We start from the raw sequence: 23,850 nt of genomic DNA, 5'->3' as shown, positions 1-23,850 counted from the left end.
GTGGAGTGACTGTGTCCTTCTGAAATCCGCATGTTGAAACCCTAATAAAATGTGATGATCTTAGGAGGTAGAGCTTTTAGGAGGTCAGAGTGCAGCCTCCCAATGGATTAGTGCCCTTATGAGCAGTGGTAGGTAGCTGGTCGGGTCCCCCGCCTGGTACGAGGACCCACCTAGAAGGCAGCTGTTGTACCTCAGGAAGGAGGCTCTCTTGGGACTCGCTGGCACCCTCACTCTGATCTCAGGCTTCCAGCTTCCAGGCCTCTGAGGACTACGTGGGCCTTGTTTGGGCGCACCCCACCCCCCAGCTATGGTATTTGTTAGGACAGACACCTGAATTCCCCAAAACCGCCCAGCACCAGAGGAAGGAACCCCACCAGCCTGACCACGGAGGGAAACACAGGGGCAGAGCGAGTGAGGCTAATGGGTCTGGGGTTTCTTTTCGGGGTGGTGAATATTCTAGAATTAGATGGCTGGACGGACACACCACTCGTGAGTATACTGAGGGCCACGGAGTTGCACACTTTGAATGGGTGAACCAGATGGCGTGTGGGTGACATGGTGATAGACAGGTAGCGCTGGGGGGGCACTCACAGCTAACAGGCTCCCGTAACAGGCCACTGCTCCCCGTTTTAAAAAGCAGGGCGCCTGGGTGGCTCAGTGTTAAAGCCTCTGCCTTCGGCTCAGGTCATGATCTCAGGGTCCTGGGATCGAGCCCCACATCGGTCTCTCTGCTCAGCGGGGAGCCTGCTTCCTCCTCTTTCTCTCTGCCTGCCTCTCTGCCTACTTGTGATCTCTGTCTGTCAAATAAATAAATAAAATCTTAAAAAAAAAAAAAGCAGAGCTCATTGGGGTGCCTGGGTGGCTCAGTTGGTTAAGTGACTGCCTTCTGCTCGGGTCATGATCTCAGGGTCCCAGGATCAGGCTCAGCTCCATGGGGAGTCTGCTTCTCCCTCTAACCTCCACTCTCATGCTCTCTCACTCTCTCTCTCTCAAATAAATAAATAAATAAATAAAAAGTGGAGCTCCTTGTTGAGACTTCTGTTATCCCTGGTGAACTTCTGTAAACAATTTCATAACTGAAACCTAATTTCATAATTGTCACTCACCGTCATAGGAAGGGGAAGAGGCACACGAACAGCTCCGTGTGGTGCAGACGTCATAAGATCGGGTTTATTGGGGGAAACAGCAGCAGAGCAGCAGCAGGGAAGGAGGCGAGCCCTGCTCACCCACGGAGGCACCAGCTTCCGAGGACCTGCCCCCCAACCCCAGTGCACTTTGCGCTGTGACAGGACAGGGCAGGGGACATCTGTGTGGCCCGGCAACGGTGGAGGAAGCAGACATATGGGAGGAGGCCTCTGGAGCTGGAGTGGTATCCAAGTTCCTGTCCATGCGGGCGTCCTCAGGCCAAGCAACATGGACCATCCATCCTCTGAAGTCAGCGCAGGAGCAGAGGAGACAAGCATGCAGCCCTTGTCGGCATGGACTCCAGGGGCGAGGAGAAGCCCGCGTCCCTCTGTGACTCTCCTTGTGCTGCATCCTGGAGCCTGGCCAAGCTGAGGGGCATGGGACATGGGACGCAGGAAGTCACTGTCCTTGCAGAGAGCCAGCTGGGGAGGCTGCAGGGCCAGCAGGTCCCACTGGCCTTACAGGGGGTCACGGCTATGGGGACTCAGTTATTCTCACAGGAGCACCTCACGGCTGTCTGAGGCATCCTGTCCACAGAGGGGCTGAGCCACGGTGGCACCTCCCATGGACATGCGTCCTTGTGATACAAAGATGGGCCCAGGATTGGGGTGTCCTATCCCACAGGGCTGTGTCTTTGGCCTTGGCCGTGGGCAGTTCACTGTCGCAGGGGAGCGGGCTTCATGGCCAAGAGCTCTCCTCAAAACCTAGCCCCTGGGCCGTGTCCTCTGCTGAGGGGTCCTCCGGCAGACAGCTCCCGCCTGGGAGGGGACTGCTGTCCCCAGACCGTCTTCTTGACTGCTGCCAAGGCTGCGGGGCGAGGGCCCCGGGGAGCCGGTAACCGGCTCAGCTGATGGGCCACGACTCGCCTGGGAAGGGAGCCAGGGTCTGAACTGAGGGTCTAAGTTGCCCTGTCCTTGCGGGAGCCATTTCCATTTTAAGCTTGCCCCAGTCCATGAGAAAGACGGCGTCCACGGTGAGGGGCCGCCACAGAGAACCAAGGTCTCTCTTTCAGTGACAGGAGGGTCATGGCCAGCAGGGGCCGCAGCGCCCCCTGCAGGCTGGGAGCAGACCCCTCACCAACGGCTCCAGAGAACCCCCCACCAGCTCTTGGTCCAGCCCGCATGGAGGCCAGGTGAGCTGGCACTGCCTCCTGTGAGGGGGTCTCTTCCGGGGGTGTCCAACCAAACTCTATCACTCCTGACCTCATGGCACTGAGACGCTGTACGCGTGGCTTCGTGGTGGCCAACGTGGACGCACATACCAGTTCTACACGGGGAGATATAAAACAGGGTTTATTGGCAGGAAATCTATAAGCAGAGGGACGGGGGCGGGGGGCGTCCCAAGCTGTTGCTGTCCCATAGCCGGACAGCACGCCCCACGGCCAGCTTGGCAGGAGAGAGGGGGCCTGCGGCTGTGTGCTCCCCCCCCCCAGCAATTATGCACGGATTAGAGCATGGACGCAAGGACGCTCACTGTCAAGGCTGTGGCCCAGTTAGCAAGCAGCCACCTTGGGACCACCTCCTCCTCGGCCATCAGGCCGGCCCGCCGCAACGCTACCAGACTGAGAAGGGGATGGGGCTCCGCCGCCATCGGGCCCACCTCTCCTCCTGCATCAGAAGGTGTGGACCACCCAGGCAGCACTGGCCTGGTAGTGTCTGCCCAGGGCCGGCTTCTTGGAGATGTCCGGGCTGGCTCCTGTGGCCAGGAATGACACCTACTATGGGGACGGCGACCCTGGATTTAAGTCGGAAGACAGCAAAGGAGAGAAACTCTGACGGAGGCTGTGGCGAGGCCTCTGCTTTGGCGGGCTCTGCTATGGTGAGGGATGGCTGCAGCCCAGCCGTGGGGGGGCCCAGGAGCACAAAGGGCCACCCCCTCCCCACACACCCCTGCACCTGTCTGGAGAAACCCGTGGAGAGGTCGCTCCGGAAGGGCAGCTCAGTGGAAAGCAGCAGCGACTTCAAATGCGGCCCCACCAGGCTGGACTGTCCTTGGCAAAGTCAAGTGCCCTGACAACAGACGGGTGTTCACGGCTCAGAGCAGCAGAGAAGCGAAGGGGCGTCTTTGCAGGAAGAAGCTTCTCCGGCTCTTTCGTGGGCCGGGACCTTGCCCCAGGTCACGTATACCTGCAAGGAGGCGAGCTCCCGGCACTCCCACCTGCCCGCTCCGGAGACACCATCCACATAGCGCTACCAGAAGCCCCTCACAGTGAAGGCCGCCAGCGTTTAGCAAGAGTGGAGGAGGGTTTTTGTGAGGCAACATCTAACCAGGCGGGAAAGGCCAGGGGCTCGGGCGCACAACGCACAAGGTCCGTCTGCTCGTGTCGCAAGGAGCTTGGCCTCCCTGGGGCTTACTGTCCCGTTTTGTACCTTCCACCTTCTTGATTATAAAGAAACACATATTCAATATAAAAATCCAAACACAGCAGAGGTAGGCAATGTAGAGAGTTTCCTCTTCCCCAGAGATAACCGTCAGCTAGGTCGTTTTTGTACACGTTCACCTGCACACAGCTCCCCGTTTCCTTTAAAAGGGGAGGTTGCCCCATAACACACAGTCTGGGGGTGCCTGGCTTTCTACACTAGCATGTCCTGGGAGGAAACAGACACTCCTGAGAGGTCCTGCCTCCCACTCCAGAAGCTGCTGGGACCCGCACCGTGGCCTTTTCAAGATTCTTTGTCAAGAAGCGATAAGTCTCTTATTACGGTGATGGGTTTGGGGAATGTCCACAATTCTCTGATGTCCCACAGGGAATGTGGGGTGGGACGGAGGGCAGGAGTCCGATTCCCCTGTGCGGAGGCTGCGGGGGCGAGCTGGCTTCTAAGGAGCAGAGTAAAGCAGAGCGGCAGGGTGTGACTGTTCTAGAAGTCACGGTCACCTGCTTCCTGGTGTCGTTAGAGAGCTTTACTAAGCTGCCATTCCCATGCCAGCCTGCTGGCCGTGTCCGTGCAGGACTCAGCAGGGTCGGCAGGTCCGCAGCCACGCGCCCAACCCCACAACCACTTCAAGGACCTTTCCAATCTCCCTGGAAGTCCTTTCCGTCCATGTCCACTTTTGAGGAGAGTCTGTGTAGGACTGGTGTCAATTCTTGGCTAAATGTCTGGTACAGGGCACCAGGCATGCCATCCAGGCCTGGGGGCCTTTCTTGGTGGGAAGCTTTAAAATGACTAATTCAGGGGTGCCTGGGTGGCCCAGTGGGTTAGAGCCTCTGCCTTCAGCTCAGGTCATGATCCCAGGGTCCGGGGATCAAGACCCGCATTGGGCTCTCTGCTCAGCAGGGAGCCTGCTTCCTCCTCCCTCTCTCTGCCTGCCTCTCTGCCTACTTGTGATCTCTGTCAAATAAATAAATAAAATCTTTTAAAAAATAAAATAAAATGACTAATTAATCTTATAGGTTTATTCAGATTTTCAGGTCTACTCAGATTTTTTTATTTCTTCTTGATTCGGCCTTGGTAGCCTTTCTAGGAACGTTTTCACTTGATCTTGGTTGACCCTTCCGTGCGAGTGTGGTTTTCCTTGTAGGGTAGGCAGTAATGCCCCATTTTTAACACTTGATTTTAATAATTTGAGTCTTCCCTATCTTTATTTTAAGATTTAATTTTGGGGGGGGGAGTGACGCCTGGGTGGCTCAGTCGGTTAAGTATCTGCTTCAGCTCAGGTCATGATTCAGGGTCCTGGGATCGAGCCCCGCATCTTTTTGAAAGATATTTATTTGACAGAGAGAGAGCACAAACAGGGGAAGCAGCAGAGGGAGAGGGAGAAGCAGGCTCCCTGCTGAACAAGAGCCCAATGTGGGGTGATCCCAGGACCCTGGGTCATGACCTGAGCTGAAGGCAGAAGCTTAACCCACTGAGCCACCCAGGCACCCCCTAAATAAATAAATCCTAAAAAAATATAAATAATGGTATTATTTTTTTAAGTAATCTCTACACCCCACATGGGGCTTGAACTCACGACCTCGAGATCAAGAGTCACACACCCCTCTGAGCCAGCCGGGCACCCGTGAGTTTTCCCTAAAATTTTACAACCAATTTTGAAAAAAATTACATTAAATTAAAATAATAAAGAAATAAAAACCAATTTTGGAGGCGATGTAGTTAAAGGTTTGTCGATTTGGTCGATCCTTTCAAAGAGCCAGCTTCTCGTCGCGTTCATTTTCTCGTCTCTATTTCATTCATGTCTGTTCTCTCTCACGTCCCTCCTTCTGCTTTAGGGTCGCTCCTTTCTTCTTTTCCCAGCGTCGTAGCATGGAAGCGTAAGCTGCCGAAGGGAGACCTTTCTTCTTCTTGAAGGAAGTCTTTCCAGCCACCAGGCTCCCTCAAGCGGTGCTCTGCCCGGCCAGGCGTCTGCAGGGCTGCGGCTCCATCCTGCTCACTTCAGACCAGGTCCCGCTCATCTCGGGATTTCTTCCAGTCACCGGGTGCACGGGAGTGGGGTGACATCCGATATCTGTAAGCTCCCCATCATTTCTGGCTTCACTCTGCTGCGAACACATAACATCCTTTGTGTGATCTCAGTCCTTGTTGCTGGACGAGTCCTGCTATTTCGGGGCCTGGGTCCCGTCTGGCCCGGCGAGCACCCCCCGCGCTTGGGGAGAAGACCCGCTGCTCCCCTCCGGGCCCCCGTGTCGCAGGGAGAGAGCTGTCACTCACAGGAGTGGTCCCCCCAGGGAGAGCTGGGGCCCACGGCCACGTGAGCGAGAGAGTGAGGCACCGGGGAAGGGACCCCTCAGGCCCCGCGGGCCTTCAGGTGACCACAGCCCCGGCCCCCAGCTTTCCTCCAACCTCAGGGTGACCCTGTGCCAGAACCACAAACCCGACCACTCCGGACATCTTGCCCACTGACAAGGGAGAGATGGTAAGTGTCGCCATAAGCCACTACGTGTGGGGGGTGACCTAGGGGACACGAGACAACTCACAGTTACCCACGCGTCTGGGGGCTTTCCGGAGAGCCAGGCTGCATGGACGGCGGCGCTGCTGGGGGAAGCTCCATCTTTCCTGAGGAAAGAAAGTGGAAACCACGGGTTAATAATTCTTCTCTTGTTTAAGATTTTCTTTTCTTTCTTATTATTTTTCCCAACGTGGGGCTTGAACTCACAACCTGAAATCAAGAGTCACGTGTTCTACTGACTGAGCTGGCCGGGCACCCGGTTAACTCTTTTCTTGTTAAAGCTACTAGAGTCAAAGGCATGCACTTTGTAATGTCGACTTTACGGGCCTGAGGATGAGGAAAACGGGGTAGAAGGCTCCCCCTCCAAGTGGGGAATCCATTGGAAATTCTGGTTTTCTAACGCCCCAAACTACCTGTGCCTGGTGAAAGAAGCCACTGGGGACCCTGAGAGTCAGCATTCGGCCCCGTCGTTCAGGAGAGCAGGACTAAATGAGACATCGAACTGAGGTGCCCTCCACTGGGTCACAGGTGTCCCACAACTTTTTTTTAAGATCTTTTATTTATTTGTTTGACAGAGAGAGAGAGAGAGAGAGCAAGAGAGGGAACACAAGCAGGGGGAGTGGGAGAGAGAGAAGCAGACTCTCCACTGAGCAGGGAGCCCGATGTGGGATTTGTTTGTTTGTTTGTTTGTTTTTTAAGATTTTTTTTTATTATTCATTTATTTGATAGACCACAAGTAGGCAGAGAGGCAGGCAGAGAGAGAGAGAGAGAGAGAGGAAGCAGGCTCCCCGCCGAGCAGAGAGCCAGACGTGGGCCTCGATCCTGGGACCCTGAGATCATGACCTGAGCCGAAGACAGAGGCTTAACCCACTGAGCCACCCAGGCGCCCCCGATGTGGGATTTGATCCCAGCACCCTGGGATTGTGACCTGAGCCAAAGCCAGACACTTAACAACTGAGCCACCCAGGCATCCCCCCTTTATTTTTTTTTAAGATTATTTATTGGGGCATCCGGGGGCTCAGTCAGTTAAGCAGCTCCCGTGGCTCAGGTCTTGATCCCGGAGTTGGGAGATCAAGCCCAGCATAAGGCTCCCGCTCAGTGGGGAGTCTGCTTCTCCCTCTGCCCCTTCCCCCGGCTCCTTCTCTCTCACTCACTATTCCTCTCGCAAATAAATAATCTTTTTTTAAAAGACTATATGACAGAGAGAGAGACCACGAGCAGGAGGAGCAGCAGGCAGAGGGAGAAACAAGCTCTCCGCTAAACAGGGTGCCTGACGCGGGGCTCGATCCCAGGACCCAGGATCCTGACCTGAGCCGAGGGCTGATGCTTAACGACTGAGCCACCCAGTACCCCCCACGACTTCTATTTCTTACTGATGCCAAACACTCCTTTCTCCCAGAAACCACCTTTTTTTTTTTTTTTGAGCAGAAGCCATATTTCTTTTGGTTGTTTTATACAACTTGGATTCATTTTTCTATTTTCTAAGATGTGGCCCTTATTGTTCTCATGAATTAATATGAAACAAAAATGCTTTCTAATGACTTGTTTTCTATCCTGTTTATGTGACGGGAACCCACTTTCAGTTCAATAAAATTAGTTCTTGGCAAAACCTTACGAGTGTGCGTGTGTATGCATGTGTGTGTGTATGTGTGTGCATGTGCACGTGTGTGCGTGCGCACGTGTGTGTGCAAGCCTGTGTGCGTGCATGCACGGGTGTGCGTACACACAAACACTGGCATGCTCTTCTGGAGTAGTCTCTGTTTTTTCATCTGATTTTCAAGAGACTGATCTGTGACCAGTTAAGACCTCTTAGGATAAGGGAAAGGAGAAGATATGAATGAGAAGGGGAGTTGCTCTGAGAACGGGATGGATCTAGGGGTGCTTTCAAGTTCTGGAGAAGGCTCCAGCAGACAGGAGAGGTAGAAAACTCTGGAAAGGTAGAAAGGCCAGGGCACAAAGCTCCTCAGACAGTGCCTGTCCTCTGAGGTGTCCGCACCATGGGCTGGGAGGGCCTCGAGCCCCACCGCTCTTGTGTCTGCCCGCTCTGACCGCCAGCCCCATCTGCACCTGGGTCCGCCTGCGGGGCCACGCTGGGAAGCCGCTCCCGCTGCCTCAGGGCCTCCAGGCCCGCCAGGTCGGGCGGGTGGCAGTGGCTGCGCATCACAGTCACCAGCTGACCCTGCGTGATGGCCCGGCTGCGGCAGCCCAGCCGGGCCTGGTCCCGGCACATCCAGTAGACCTTCTCTCCCGCCGCCTTCTCCTTCCTGTAGAGGAAGGACTCGTACACCAGGAACCTGCCTCCGAGGGACGTCCTCAGGAACTCCAGAGGCTGGAGGGCTCCTGGAAAGAATGTGGCAACGTGAACGGGGCAGCTCGGAAGCAGGCTGCAGAGCCCCCGCTCTGGGGCCCGAGGGCTGCGGCTCCAGCGGCCAGCCCAGGGCCTGCAGCCCTGACACCCTGGAGGACAGACTGGCCGTCTCCTTCTCAGGGCTGGGGGGCTACCTGGGAGGCTGGCCCTGCGTCCCTGCACACCCCTCCTGACCCGCCTGGGACCCCACACCTGCTGGCAAGCACCCCACTCAAAGGTTGGGCTAGAGCATTCAGCGGGGCCCATGGCTAGCTGGGACCACGCACCAGGAGCCTCCTGGCTCCGTGTCCCCTCTCCCCGCGGCCAGGTGGCAACTGATCAACTCTCTCTTGAGGCTCTTAAGACCCTGAATTGAAAGGTCCTGCAATGCTGGGGTCTGGGGGGCTCGAGAGAACTGGGTGGGGAAGTGGGAAAAATAGACCCGAGAGGGAAGACAGAATGTCCCTGAGGTCCAGGCTCATTGCCCCATAAGTGGGTGCTGGGCACTTCCTGTCCTGTAGCAGATCACGCCCCCTGCTCCCTTCCCTCCAGCTGAGTGGGTTTCTCTCTGCTGCCAGCCAGTCCCACACCAGCACCAGCCTCAAGGATGGAGCCCATACGCAGCCCTGCCTTTAGGGAGCTCCCGCTGTGGGCAGACCACCAAATGTGGGTGGCTAGACCCCACCAGGCCCAGGGCCAAGGACAGAAGGTCCCAGCAGAGAGAGCGGGGCCCAGCACCTGCCACACTCTGTACCAGCTCACCCGCACCTGAGCCTTCCCTCTGCGCCGGGCTGGGGATCTGCTCCCGCTGCCTCAGGGCCTCCAGGCCCCCCAGGTCGGGCGGGTGACAGTGTCTGCGCATCACCATCACCCGCTGGCCCTGCGTGATGGCCCGGCTGCGACAGCCCATGCGGGCCTGGTCCCGGCACGTCCAGTAGACCTTCTCCCCAGCCGCCTTCTCCCGCCGGTACAGGAAGGACTCGTACACCAGGAAGCTGCCGCCCAGAGGGGTCCTCAGGAACTCAGGGCCTCCTGGGGAGAAACGGGACAGGTGCGGGGGAGAACTGGGATCCAGGTCTTGGAGTTCAGTAGGGAGGCGATGGGAGCCCCTGTTCTCAAATCAAGAGCAGCATAGCTCCTGGACGGAGCAGCTCACGGAGGGCCCTGCCCAGACAGAGCAGGGCTGAGGTGAGGAGGGGAGGGTTGGGAGGGGAGGGGAGAGCAACTGGAGAGGGCTGAATCCACTTCCAGAGTTTTCCCCTAAGGACGGGACGCTGCTTGCTGGAGCACACGGGAGGGCTGAGGGAAAGGTGGCCGTCTGGGTCTCCTGCTTGTCACCAAGGCCCTGGCCACAATCTGTCCTACCTGGGCTCCCCCGCTGAGCCGCACCGGGGCGTTTCTCCCGCTGCCTCAGGGCCTCCAGGCCCCCCAGGTCGGGCGGGTGGCAGTGGCCACGCATCACGGTCACCCGCCGGCCCTGGGTGATGGCCCGACTGCGGCAGCCCATGCGGGCCTGGTCCCGGCACGTCCAGTAGACCTTCTGCCCCGCTGCCTTCTCCCGCCGGTACAGGAAGGACTCGTACACCAGGAAGCTGCCGCCCAGAGGGGTCCTCAGGAACTCAGGGCCTCCTGGGGAGAAACAGGACAGGTGCGGTGGAGGGGAGGGAAGTGGCAATTCAGGGTCTTGGGGTCCCCTCCTACCTCCCTGGACCTGAGGAAGCAAGACCCGAGGGGGCTCTGGGCCAGCAGTGTGAAGGGCTCACCTGGGTCCTCATCCTGGTCCTCGGCAGGGGATCCCTGCGGGTCCTGGGGCTGGGCCGGAAGGACTTTTGTGCGCTTCCTGGGCCGGGCTCTGGTGACAGTCAGGGTCCCAGGCCCCCTGTGGGAGAGCAGGCTGTCCACGCCTCGGAACAGCTTGTCCACTTGGCCCCCAGGTCCCCCAGGCCGGGCCTGCAGTGTCTCAATGGCCTTCTCCTGCTGTCGCCGGGCCTCCAGGCCCTCCACATCGGGCGGGTGGCAGTGGCCCCGCATGACGGTCACCCGCTGGCCCTGGGTGATGGCCCGGCTGCGGCAGCTGTGAAGCGCATGGTCCCGGCACGTCCAGTAGACCTTGTCCCCCACGGCCTTCTCCCGCTTGTAGAGGAAGGACTGGTGCACCAGGAAGCTGCCACCATAGCACGTCCTCAGGAACTCCAGGGGCCGGGCTTCTCCTGGGGGAGGAAGCCGGCGCAGTCACGGCAGGCGGAGGAGAGGAGTCTGGGGCAGCGTGGGGGGCCAAGCATTTTTTCCCTTGATGCGGACGCCAATTGTGGCTTCCCCTGAGCTGGGCGTGCATGGGCCCCTTGGGCATTCCCCAGACCCCCCCCCCACGCCCCCAGGGAGCCAGGGAGAAGGTGTAGGTCCTCTCTGGGAGGTTAGTGGGGAGGCCCCAGCTCAGGGTGGTTACACCTCATGGTGTAACACTCCTGTTCATACTCTTTTTAAGGTTTGCTTGAAACTTTTATCTAAGTTTTTTAAGATTTTATTTATTTGGGGCGCCTGGGTGGCTCAGTGGGTTAAGCCTCTGCCTTCAGCTCAGGTCATGATCTCAGGGTCCTGGGATCGAGCCCCACATCTGGCTCTCTGCTCAGTGGGGAGCCTGCTTCCCCCTCTCTCTCTGCCTCTCTGTTACTTTTGATCTCTGTCTCTTTGTCAAATAAATAAATAAAATATTTTTTAAAAATAGACAGTAAAAAACACATGTTCCCCGCCTCCCCCCACCCCGCCCCTTCCCCTGCTCTAGTACCCAGCACAGCAACAGCCCTAAGTCCTTAAACCCTCACATCTGGATCAGGAGGGAGACAACCCTTGGGACAAGCCCACCTCCCCTTTGCTGGTAATAAAAGCCACCAAGGCTACCGTGCACTAGGCGCTACCACACGTGGGACTGGCGCTGATTGCTTCCAGCCTGTCAAGCATCTCATCCACCTTGCCCGGAGCAATCCCCCAACCCGGACAGCCCCCGAAACCCCAGAGCTTCAGCACCTGTGCTGAACCCTGGGGGGTGGGGGGCTGTGACCTGAACCTGGTCCAGAGCTCTCCCCTAGGCTGACCTCCCCTAATGCCTTGGGCCACCAGGACCGCCTCACTCTGTTCAAACTCACGTTTCTGGGCCTCGCACCAGACCCTGCTGCATCACAAAGTTCCAGAAGGACTTGGGCCCCCTGGTTCTGGAGCACTAGTTCTGTCCCCCAGGTTCGATGATTTCTGGGACATGTTTCTATCTTTCGGCCATGCTGACTTAGAGTGCATTACAAACCACGGAGGACCCCACGTTTCCTTCTGGGCACAGGTAAGGACCCCCGGGTTCTTGCCTGCCCCAGAGTGGAGGCCAGGCATGGGGCACTCACCGATCCCCAGCGTCGGGCGTTTTTTGGGGGGCAAGCTCAGCAGCGACACAGCTCGCGGCCCCTCCTCTTCTGCAGCTGGCTTGCTCAGCACCAACCCAGGGGTGGGCTTTGGCTCCTCAGGGCACAGCCACGGGCCCAACCCTTCCAGCGGCTCCTCTGGTCGGCCGCCAGGGCCATCTGGACCCCCCAAGCCTTCAGGCAGGGCTGGGCCGGGCAGCTTCTGTCTCCGGCGCCGCGCCTCCAGGCCCTCCTCATCGGGCGGGTGGCAGTGGCCCCGCATCACCGTGGCCCTCGGGCCTCGGGTGATGGCCCGGCCTCGGCAGCCCAGCTCCCAGTGCTCACGGCATTTCCAGTACACCTTGTCCCCCACTGCCTTCTCCTGCTTATACAGGAAGCACTCGAGCACCAGGAGGCGGCCCCCGAAAGGGGTCCTCAGGAACTCCAGGGGCTTGGGGGCTGTGGAGGAAAAGAGAGGGCTGGGTTGGCTGGAACTGAGCAAGTGATGAGTCCAAGGGCATGGATGGGAGAGCGGGGGTATGTGCTGGGACGATGCCCTGAGATCATCACACCAGCCAGACACAGAGTCCTGGTTAGAGACGAGGATGCTTGGCTCCAAGCAGAGATGGGACCCCAAGGCCACCCCCTAGAAAGGGGTCCACAGGGCCTATGTCTGAGTGCGCAGGCCCACAAAGGGAGCTGGGCCAGGAGCAGGAGGCCTGGAACTCACCTGTGTCTGGCTTGTTGTGCTTCTGCTCAAAGGCCTGGGGGGTTGGCTGGACTGCCCCCACTTGCTCCTCCACTGGCAGGATCTGGGGGGTCCTGACCAGTGCATCAGGACCGGACATCTCCAGGGACAGGACACAGTACCCTCCTTCAGGCTGGGAGTCCACCCCATCCACGCTCTCGGTGGAGGCCGTCAGCAGGACCAGTTCGGAGAATTCTTGGGGCTTCGTGGGCGCTACAGGGACAACATCGGTGCCTGGCTCAGGGGACTCCGGGGACGGCTCCTGGCCAGCCTTCACACTCTCACCCTCCTGCTCGCTGGGCTCCGGCAGGGGCATTCTGGGATGATGACCCGTCCCTGCGGCCACGCTCAGGACCCAGCAGGTGGAGTTCACGTCCTCCTCCTCCTCCTCCCTGCTCAGGAACCTGGCAGTCCAGGGGGTCCGTCCTAAGGAAGGAGGCAAAATCCATCCGTGAGGCCCCCTTGGGCCTGGGGCTTAGGAAGATGGACGTGGGCCTGGGGCTCAGGAAGATGGAAGTGGGCTGGAGGTGGAGCCAGAGGGGGCTGAAAGGCTGGGGAGAGTCCTGCATGGAGCGGGGGCACCCCGGATAGGTGCCTGGGGAGAGTCCTGCATGGAGCTGGGGCACTCCAGGTAGGTGCTTCTGCTCCTCTGTGTCCTCTCAGGCAACTGCGGTCTGGTGACGTCCCCTCCCCAAATGCCACATTCCTGTCTGTAAAATGTGCCACAGACCAGGCTCTCCAGGGGCTCTTGGGGAGACTGAGGCACTGAGGACCATGAGCTTCCACAAATAGAGGCCCTTAGGTGCTGAGCACAGTGGGACGCATCTTCACAGGGTTTCCCATTTAATCTGGCCCCATGTTATAATAGTTGATCGTTCTTATTGATCCAGTGTACAGATGAGGACACTGAGGCACGCTAGGACAGCCAACACGGCCATGAAGTGCAGAGCCGGGAGTCAGGTCGAGGGGGTTTCAGAGCCTGACCTCTCACAGGACCTGGTTTACCTCGTCTGGGATGAAGGTAACTGGCCTTCCTGAGCACCAAGCCTCAGAGACCAGCACGCAGGTCACAGGCTCAGGTCCCGGACCCTCCCTGGATACCCAGTGTCCCACCTCCTGACACTGTGTCACAGGGAGACCGAGCCAGGCACCCGCGGGCGCTCTGCAGACCACAAAGGGGACGTCTGGCTCTGAGAGGCAGGACTCTTTGGACTCACAACCTGATCTGTCCCCCAGCCTGGGCCGGAGGCCCCGGACCACACAGCACTCAGGAGATGCCGGGACACCTGGAGGGCAGTGACCTTGTGCCTGAGCCGGGGCTGGCGCTGCCTCAGCTGGGAGGGGACGGGGCAGTAGAGGTGTGCAGAGAATCCACAGTCACTCCAGGACCCCTGGCTTCTGGGCTGGAGAAGCAGAAAGGATGTGTTACAGAGGTGGAGCTAGCCTGGAGACGGGACCCTGGGTACCAGTGTGGGTTGAACTTCCTTGCTTTCTTGAGGGACTGGTTGGTGGGTGAATGACTCGGTCTCCCCGACTCTCCTTAAGAAGAAGCAAGACTGCAGCCTCCCTGCACATTTCAGCTCCCCATTTGTGAGCTGTCACCCTCGTTTCCAGTGTCGCCATTCCTGCTCTGGAGTTCCTGGTTTGGGGCCCAGATTCAGCTCCCCAAAGCCTGGTCAGCCTAAGGGCAGGGCCCCAGTGCCCCACTAAGACAGAGCCAAGGCTGAGGGCTCAGAGGGGTGCCTCATCTCCACCCCCATCTCGCCATACACGCCTGCCCATCCCAGGGCAGTGGAGAAGCCCATCACGGGGGTTTGGGGTGGGAGGTGGTGGCGAGACTCAAGGAAATCTTCCAGGTCCCAGGCCACCTGATTGAGAATCCTGGCTGTGCTGGCCTCCCGCGTCATGCCCTGGACTTTCCAATGCTCGCTCCTCCCATGCCACCCTTCTTTGCCCTGCCCATCCCACCCCACACTGCAACGTGGTGGGGCTGGGACGCGTGGACCCCTGGAGACCGGCCCCAGCAGGACCCAGTGTGCGCGCAAAGATGCTCTGGGCAGAAAAGGGTGACAGCGGGAAGCCCCACCCCCGGACTGCCACGTACCCCTCGCGAATTGGCCTGACACGGGACCATCAGTCAGCAGCCCGCCCGGGCTGGGGGGCTCTGGCTCCCCTCGCGCTGTGGTCCCTGTGCTCCGGGTCCCATACCCCAGCCGGCTGGAGCTCATCTGCGTCCCAGCGGCCTCCAGCCTGCAGGACCAAGGGTGCAGGGGGCCGGCCCTCTCTTCTGCAGAGGCCTGGGACAACCCTGGCCAGGCGAAGCACTGTGGTCGCCGTCCACACAGCACACACACTCCTACAAGGCCCAGCCCCGGATCCCCGCCACGTGCAGGGCAAGAGGGGATGCTGTGGGGACCCCGAAACGCCATCGGCCTCAGACCATCAGATGCCAAAGGCTTGCCTCCTCCAAACCAGAGGGCATTGGCATGACTAAGAGCCCCCACATTCCACAGGAACAGGACCCGGAGTCATGGGTACCCCAGAGTCAGAAGATGGTGAGATCTCCTCAAATACAAGTTCTGCATAAAAGGCTTCTAACATGTACACCCCTCAAAGGATACGGAAGAAATTTCAGCACAACCAAAGGCGAACTCTGGCCACCCCCAACTCTCCCCACCTAAACCCCCACCATCTGCTGAAAAGCAGGGGTCTGGCAATGACCTTGAACTTGGATTGGTTTGATGATTACCATCCTCACCCACTAAGGGATCTCGGAATGTAGATCGTCTAATGACCACAATCCTCCCATCAAGTATGCAGGCCCCCCTCGCAATGTGGTCTTGAATCTGGACAGGCTCAAGCCCAGACGGGTCCCTCGCTCTGAGACTTGCTGAGTGTGGCGGAAGCAAGCTGGGGGCTTGGAAGTCCTCACCCTTAGGAGACGCCAGGTTAGGAAGCCGTGTGAGCGGCCATGTGCAGGGAAGAAGCACTGCTGGGCATCGAGGAAAAGCATCCTGCACTGTGCGGTCCAGCAGACCCCCCGCCTGTGCGATCCTGCACTGCGGCCATGGGAACAGCCCACCCACCTCATGGGATACCCATCAATAATAAACTTATCTTAAGCCAGTGAGATCAGGGTCATTTGTTACTCAGCAGTAACTGGTACTCTTGGAAGGTGACTGAACCTGGTAGGTTTTGGCTTTTTGATGGATGGAACAGAAAAGGTTGTGAGATGTACAGTATCAAAGTGCATTTGAACTTCAGGGGCCATGATAAAGAAACATTAAATCCCTCAGCTGATCACGCTTAATGGGCTGGTAATCCACCAAGAAGAACAAAAAAATTAAGTATGAAGGATGGCAATGAGAATTAATTACTTAAAAAGTCCATAACGGGGGTGCCTGGGTGGCTTAGTCAGTGAAATGTCTGCCATTGGCTCAGGTCATGATGCCAGGGTCCTGGGATCGAGCCCCACATCGGGCTCCCTGCTCAGCAGAGAGCCTGCTTCTCCCTGTCCCTCTGCCTGCTGCTCCCTCTGCTTGTGTTCTTTCTCTCTCAAATACATAAAATCTTAGAAAAAGAAAAGCAAAAAGTCCACAATGTAAAATAAGCCAGTCACAAAAAAACTAATGCATATGATTCCACTTCTGTAAAGTCCCTACACTAGTCAAATTCATGGCTGCAGAATCGGGGGGCCGCTGCAGGGGGAGGGGACGGGAAGCTGTTGTTTAGTGGGTGTGGTTTCAGTTTGGGATGATGACGACATTCTGGCAGTGGAGGGTGGCGATGGTGGCATGCCACTGTGAGAGTTAGAATGATTCAAGCTGTAAATTTTGGTGATATATGTTTTACCACATGCACACAAATCTGCAACAAACTACATGTGTAATGTTCCATTTACCTAACATCATTGGGGAATGAGGTTGTGCAGAAAAGGCAGATTTCAAACAAGCTGAAGTTCTCTCTCCAGGATGCAGACTTTAACCATTTTATCTGCTTCACAGTTTACCCTCTGAGGATGGATCTCTCCATAAGCTCTTACCACTCTTCACTATCTGGATGAAGGGGGCATACATATTTTCTCCTGACCAGGAAATAAACTGTCTCCCCCCAGTTCCCTTGGTACAGCTCCCCTCCCCTCAGGGGCCCCTTCTCCACCCTTCATGTCCTGATCTCTCTGGTCACCAACGCTCTCTGCCTCCACGTTCTTTGCACCGGGACTACCAAGGTTCTTCGGTCTCCTGTGTCCGAGAATAAGACCTAACCAAAGCCCCTCCTTCCCTCAACCATCCGACTTTGGAAGGCCGGCCCACACTCCTGCCTTCTCAGCCCAGCTGTCTGCAGGCTCCCCGCCAGCTCTGCGGACACCAACCACTCTCTCGTTCAGCGCCCCGTGCAGGGTTGGCACCAGCTGGGTCCATCTGTACACCACGATCTCCCTCGGAACCACCTGCGCAGGCCTATGTGTGGTCCGTCCATACGACAGAATAATATTTGGCCATAACCAGGAATCAAGTTCTGGCACGTGCCAGATGAATGCTGAGAACATCATGCTTAGTCAAAGAAGCTGGGCACAGGGCGCCTGGGGGGCTCAGCTGGTAAAGCGTCTGCCTTCAACTCAGGTCATGAGCTCCAGGTCCCAGGATCGAGTGAGGACTCTGCTTCTTCCTTTCCCTCTCTGCCTCTCCCCCCAGCTCGTGCTCTCTCTCTCTCTCTCTCACAAATGAATAAATAAAATCTTAAAAAAAAAAAAAAAGCAGCAGCCAGACACAAAAGATGGCATACTACATGACTCCGTTTATAGGACATGTTGAGAACAGGCAAATCCACCAAGATGGAACGTAGATGAGCGACTGCATAGGATTGGTGGCGGGGGGAGATTTGGAAGTGATGCTAAGGGGTGTGGGGCTTTTGGGGTAATGAAACTGATTGTGAATCAGTAAAACTGATTGTGGTGATGGTTGTTGGACTCCGTGGACACATGGAATACAGTAGTTATACACTCTCGACAGGGGAATTGTATGCATGTAAATCAGATCTCAATAAATCTGCTTAGAAAATATCCTTATAGGGACTCAGGTCCCCAGGGTCACTAGGATGAAAAATAGTTTTCTTTTTCTTTCCTTTTTTTTTTTTTTTTAAAGATTTTTAAAAAGTCATCTCTACACCCAGCGTGGGGCTCAAACTCACAACCCTGAGATCAAGAGTCACATGCTCCACTGACGGAGCCCATCAGGTGCCCCGAAAACCGGTCTTCTACACCCTAAGCAGGCCTTTCCCTACTGGGCTTGGTTTCCTCATCAAAGAAGAGGGATTGAATATTAGGAGATTGTGGAGGTTGCGAAAATTATATTGTAAAAACGATATAAAAATTTGTTTAAACTGTTAAGAACCGAATTCCTAGTCAACGTCCCATAATCCTACCCCTCAGACGCATAGCTCTGTCCATTTTTGGGTCAGAGCTCTGGACGGACATTTTGTTTTCCGTGACACTCACATCGCATCAACATGTCCTTTGCGATTTCGCCCCACTTTACGGTGGGAGGCCCCCACCTAGACCAGATGGAGCCCCAGCCCAGGATCAAATCATTACGTAAGGCAGGCTTGGAACCCGCGCCGGCGTGCGCCGAGAAGACCGGCAGCAATGCTCCCGGCGGCCGCAGGGTGGCGGTGCTGCTCCTTAGGGCCCGCGCACTGCGTCCTCGGCGAGAAAGAGCGGCCTCACACGACCGTTTCCAAAACAAGAACGTGGGAGTTCTTCCATGAAGCAAAAATAACCAAAGATTTCCCAAAATGTTTGTATTTACAAAACTTAATATTTAGGAAGCAGATGCAGTGAACAAAGTCTGCAAATACCATCTTTTCTAAGTTAAGGTTTTCCCAAAAACAAACCCAAGTACGCTTGGAGCCTCTCCCTCGGCCTCTGGAGGCTCTGCTCAGAGTTGTCGGTTACAGACTGATTTTATGTATTCATGGCCTCAAAAACAAAACAAAACAAAAAAATGGGGTGCCTGGGTGGCTCAGGTCATGATCCTGGGGTCCTGGGATCGAGCCCGGCATTGGGCTCCCTGCTCAGCGAGAGGCCTGCTTCTTCCTCTCCCCCTCCCCCTGCTTCTGTTCCCTCTCTCGCTGTGTCTCTATCAAATAAATAAATAAAATCTTTATTTTTATGTTTTTTAAAGATTTTATTTATTTATTTGACAGAGAGAGATCACAAGCAGGCAGAGAGCTAGGCAGAGAGAGAGGGGGAAGCAGGCTCCCCGCTGAGCAGAGAGCCCAATGAGGAGCTTGATCCCAGGACCCCAGGACCACCACCCAAGCGGAAGGCAGAGGCTTAACCCACTGAGCCACCCAGGCGCCCCAATAAATAAAATCTTTAAAACAAAAATAAAACCCCGAAGCCTTACATACCTAGGAAGAAATATCTCAAAATGTTAAAAGTAGGAAAAGCAGTCATTTACTTTCTCCTTCCATTTCTTTTTCTTGAAATTGTGGACAATGTGCATGAACTCGGCACCTGGGGAAACGGGAGACAAGCTCCATCTCCTCCCTCCGTCATTTGTCCGTTAACTCCGTAACTCTCCTGTGACAAGTCACATGAGAAATGAAAGGGTAATACAGATGACGGAACAGAGAAATGAGCAACACTTGAGGACATTAAAAATCCTTATTGTGGGACCCGCAGAGCCTCAAAGACACTCCCTCCGAGATATTTATTAACTACAAAGGGAAAGACAGTAACGACGGAGGGGAAATCCTGCGAACACCCCCGGTCACCAAGGCCGACTTCGTCGGTCATAAGACACATCAACACCATGACGTCCTTGATGAGATGCACCGAGGACACCCCACGTCTCTGGGATACTCCTGCCCCAAGTACACACGTCCACTTCAATCAGACAAGGCACATTGAGGGACAGCCCACAAAACAAGTGAGCAGAACACTTCAAAACCGGTTGCTGAGGTCATCAAGGACAAGGGCAGGGTGAGGACCTGTCACAGACTGGAGAGGGCTGAGGGGACCCAGCAGCTAAATGCCATATGGGATGGCAGGATGGAAAAAGGATGTTGGGGACAAGCTGGAGAAATCGGAGTCAGGTCAACAGTGTAGGCAAAGAGAACTGTACCATGTTGATACCCTAGCATCGGGTAAGAGGCTGACGATTGGGGGGACCAGGTGATGGGTATGTGGGAATTCTTCATACTACCTTTGCAATGCTTTTAAAGTCTAAAATTAGGGGCACCTGGGTGGCTCAGTGAGTAAGCCTCTGCCTTCGGCTCTGGTCATGATCTCAGGGTCCTGGGATCGAGCCCCACATTGGACTCTCTGCTCAGTGGGGAGCCTGCTTCCTCCTCTCTCTCTGCCTACTTGTGATCTCTCTCACTCCATCAAATAAATAAATAAATTTTTTTTAACGTCTAAAATTAACTCAAAAAACTCTTGAAAACCCAAGTGTCAAACTTACAGACGAAGTGGGAGTTGATGGAGAAAGTAAGTGACAGAGACCTCCTGAGTGTAGGGTGAGAGAGAGAGAGAGAGAGAGGGAGACACCCTCTGGCCCAGAGCCTCGCCGTCCAACCTGGGACCTGGGACCTGAGCCAGGAACAAAGCTCCTCTGGCACCAGCCCACACCTCCAGTCCGGTGACCCAGCAATCTTCTTACCAAGCGTCACCACCAGCCCCGCTCAATGTCTGGGGCCTTAAGTGAGCAGCGCAGGTGCACATGGCTAGCAAGAGCTAAGACTCCAGCCCAGGCCCAGCTGGTGTGGAGCTAACGGGGTGCCTCCCTGTGCCCTGGGCGGCTACAGTAAGACGTAAGAAGCACCTCTTGCTTCTCCCTCTTGCAGAGGAAGCAGATGCTCAGAGCTGCCTTCAGAGTAAGTCATCAGCTGCACCGATGAGGCCCTACAAACCGGCTGTTTCATGGTTCATCCCAGTGACTTCCGGCTGATCTGGCCCGTGGGAGGCGCAGTGGGACACTGGAGGCTGGGGCGAGGAGGGTGTTCCAGAAGCCACCTGCCTGCCGTGGAGCTCGGCCTGGCTGTGCTGGCAGCGTGGAGCCCCTGCCATGCTCGGGCTCGCTCGTCATTTCCTGTTTGGCCTCCCAACTCCTCCACCACCAGGGACCACAAAGAAATCCCCAGTGGAAATCTTACAGCGAGGGTGCCTGGGTGGCTCAGTGAGTTAAGCCTCTGCCTTCGGCTCAGGTCATGATCTCAGGGTCCTGGGATTGAGCCCCGCATCAGGCTCCCTGCTCAGCGGGAAGCCTGCTTCTCCCTCTCCCACTCCCTCTGCTTGTGCTCCCTCTCTCGCTGTCTCTCTGTCAAATGAGTAAATAAAATCTTTAGAGGAAAAAAAAAAAAGAAATCTTACAGTAGTTTCTGTTTTCCCAGCTGGACAGGATAGTGATGACAGTATTTTCTATTTACCAGACACAAGGACGTGGCTGCCACTAGCCGGGAGGGGCTCTGCACTCACTACCACAATTTATCTTCCAAATAAGCCCCTCAGTTAGAGTCCACTATTTTGTCGTGTCCCAGCGGAGGAACCAAGGCTGAATCCTCGGTTCCTGTGACCCAGAACAGGCCGATAAAGACAGTCCTCATTCGAGATGCCTGTGTCCGCCTTCAGGGCCTCAACTCGTAAATCAGTAAAAATGGTTCTTTTCACACTAAGGATTCTGACCTAGGTATCAGTGCAGTGGGTTCAGACTGGTGGTTGTCGGTCAAGGTGATTTGCTTCCCAGGTAACACCTGACAATGTCCAGAGACATTTTTGGTTCTCACCACTGGGAGGCAGAGCGTGCTACCAGCATCTATCGGGCCGGGTCAAGGATGCCGCCCGACATCCTACAGTGCCCAGGGTGGCTTCTCCAACACCCCCTAAAGAAGCATCTGGTCCAAAATGCCAACCAAGCCAAGGCTGAGAAAGCCTACTTGAGATCAGTGTTTAAAAAATGAAATAAAATTTAAAAAATGAAACAGAAGAGAAAGAGTGAATCCATACAATGAGCTAAGTAGAGTTTTCATGCAAGTTTTATTATAATTAGTTGTATGTGTAATTCTGGCCTTTCTAAGAATTCCCCGGGGCCCTTGATAAAAATACAAATGCTTGGATTTCCATCTGAAATTCGGACAGAGGATCTGGAGAGGGATTCAAGAATCTGGATTTTTAGCAAGCACCCCATGAGGCTCTGGGAGACCACGGACTGTGCTTTGAGAAACACTTGAGGAGAGGCCCTGGAGAAACGTGTCAGTCACTAAGTGAAGTGCCTAAGAAGGATTTAAAGGGTTTTCTTTTTGTGTGTGTGCCAGGCCCCACAGGAAGTATTTTATATATGTGATCTCACTTAATCTGTCCCACTGTACATGCTCCCTCATTAATGTGTTAAATAAAATCATAACACCTGTTTATTTTGTATCAGCAGGAGACTTATGATTTCATCTTTTCTGAGACGATCCTGTAACATTTTTTTTAAAAGATTTTATTTATTTATTTGACAAACAGAGATCACAAGCAGGCAGAGAGGCAGGCAGAGAGAGGGGGGAAGCAGGCTCCCCGCTGAGCAGAGAGCCCGATGCGGGGCTCGATCCCAGGACCCTGAGATCATGACCTGAGCCGAAGGCAGAGGCTTAACCCACTGAGCCACCGAGGTACCCCGTGACGAGTATTTTAAATTGGGCAGATGTACACGGAAGGTTCGAGAGCCTTGCGGTTTGCCTCATCCCTCTCTTCTCTTCTCCCCTCCCCCAGGATTGAGACACAGAGCAATTCTGAGCCCACATTCAACTGCCCACTGATACTGCTTTCCTGCGTGCGGTCCTAAAGGGCTCAGTGTCAACCTGACACACCTAAGAGACCCACAGGATTCCAGACTGCTGGGAGCCTCTCAGGTGAGAGCTCATCCCTAAGGTCCTAAACGTCTGAGCCTCACTCAGCAGCTGACAGTGGATCAACAGAATTACCTTCAGGCACAGAGATCGAGACCCGCCATCCCCATCCGCCAGTACTCCGGTCCTTACGGCTGAGGCTGACTTGCTTGGTGCGACACCTGGGGCAAATTCCATCAATCCTCTGGACTGATTTTACCTGTGAAACAGGAAAAGTGGCGAATGAGATGCTGTATGTGAAAAGTTTCCATAAACTGTAAATCATCACGCAAGGAGTTCTTTGTTGGGCCCAGGGGTCTTGATGTTTGAAAAAGCTCCTGGGGGACTCCAGCTGCTCTCCCCCTCCCACGTGCGCTATCGAGCTATGAGGGGTAGAGGCGTGCACTCACTGACTGGTGAACTTCCTATGAAATACGCGTGTTCTCCGTGTGTGTGTACACAGAGGTATCGCTCCTGGGAGGTGATGAAGGTGGCAGAGACCCCTGCCCCCCACACCCCCCCCCCAGCGATTCGGAATCAGGGCTCTAAAGCAGGGCTTCTCAACCTCAGCACCACTGGCATCTGGGGGGAGGGGGCTGTTCTGTGCAATGAGGGATGTTTAGCAGCATTTCCGGCCTCTGCCTGCTGGATGCAGCACACCCAGCCCAACAATGCCATTGCTGTATGTCCCCTGGGAACCCCACTCCTGAGTACCTGAGAGATGCACAGGGCACAGAAAGGAGGATTCTGGCTCCAGGTCCTTCCAGCCCCAAGTCCTTCAGTCACCAGATCAGAATCTTAGCTTTTTTTTTCTGTTTTTTGTTTTGTTTTGTTTTTTGTTTTTTAACTAATCTCTATGCCTGATGTGGGGTTCGAACTCACAACCTGGAGATCAAGAGTCCCCTGCCTTACCCACCGAACCAGCCAGCACCCCAGAATCTTAGCTATTTTTTTACTCCTTCCTCGCCAGGCCTCATGGGTCCTCAAATCTCATTCTCTGTACCTGGTCACACCACCTTCCCGTGGCCTTCCCACGGAACCACTCCAGGGCTTTGGACCTCACCTACTCCTCCGTGGCCTTCCCATCCAGCATCCAGACTGGCTAATTCTCCCTACGCAGTGCCAACCGGTTAATCTTCCTAAAGCTGAACTTCAATTATTTCTCTCTCCGGTAAAAATCGTCTCCTTCTCCCTTATAAACACTCCCTGCTCCAGCCCCAAGCTCACACACTCTCTTCTCCCAGTCCGACTAGAAGCCTTTGGAAGAGGAACAAGATAAACCTGATGGCATCAAACCAAAAAATTCAAATCCAGTCCTCGAAGTGATTTTTGGCCCTAAGAAGCAGAAATGCCAAAGTATTAAAAATATACCTTTTTTTGGGGGGGGGTGTTGAAGGTTACCATGATTATCTGATTATTGGAACTCA

General features: G+C 55.4%; 1 protein-coding gene across 1 annotated transcript; it reads right to left on the bottom strand.

Moving 5' to 3' along the window:
* Nucleotides 1-5,259: 5,259 nt before the first annotated feature.
* On the bottom strand, nucleotides 5,260-22,588 carry LOC116862882 (FLYWCH-type zinc finger-containing protein 1-like). Its single transcript, XM_032850319.1, has 9 exons — nucleotides 22,577-22,588; nucleotides 12,536-12,979; nucleotides 11,809-12,264; nucleotides 10,183-10,629; nucleotides 9,785-10,048; nucleotides 9,188-9,451; nucleotides 8,140-8,412; nucleotides 6,101-6,179; nucleotides 5,260-5,665 (listed from the first exon to the last, which is right to left on the bottom strand). Exons 2-8 carry the CDS (start codon nucleotides 12,867-12,869, stop codon nucleotides 6,103-6,105), a joined length of 2,115 nt encoding a protein of 704 aa, XP_032706210.1. The 5' UTR covers nucleotides 12,870-12,979; nucleotides 22,577-22,588; the 3' UTR covers nucleotides 5,260-5,665; nucleotides 6,101-6,102.
* Between the last annotated feature and the right edge of the window lie 1,262 nt (nucleotides 22,589-23,850).

This window comes from Lontra canadensis, unplaced genomic scaffold (assembly GCF_010015895.1).
Source record: "Lontra canadensis isolate GAN:19392208 unplaced genomic scaffold, GSC_riverotter_1.0 scaffold367, whole genome shotgun sequence".
In the NCBI taxonomy this organism is placed as follows: domain Eukaryota; kingdom Metazoa; phylum Chordata; class Mammalia; order Carnivora; family Mustelidae; genus Lontra; species Lontra canadensis.
This window is presented reverse-complemented; position numbering and strand designations above follow the sequence as displayed.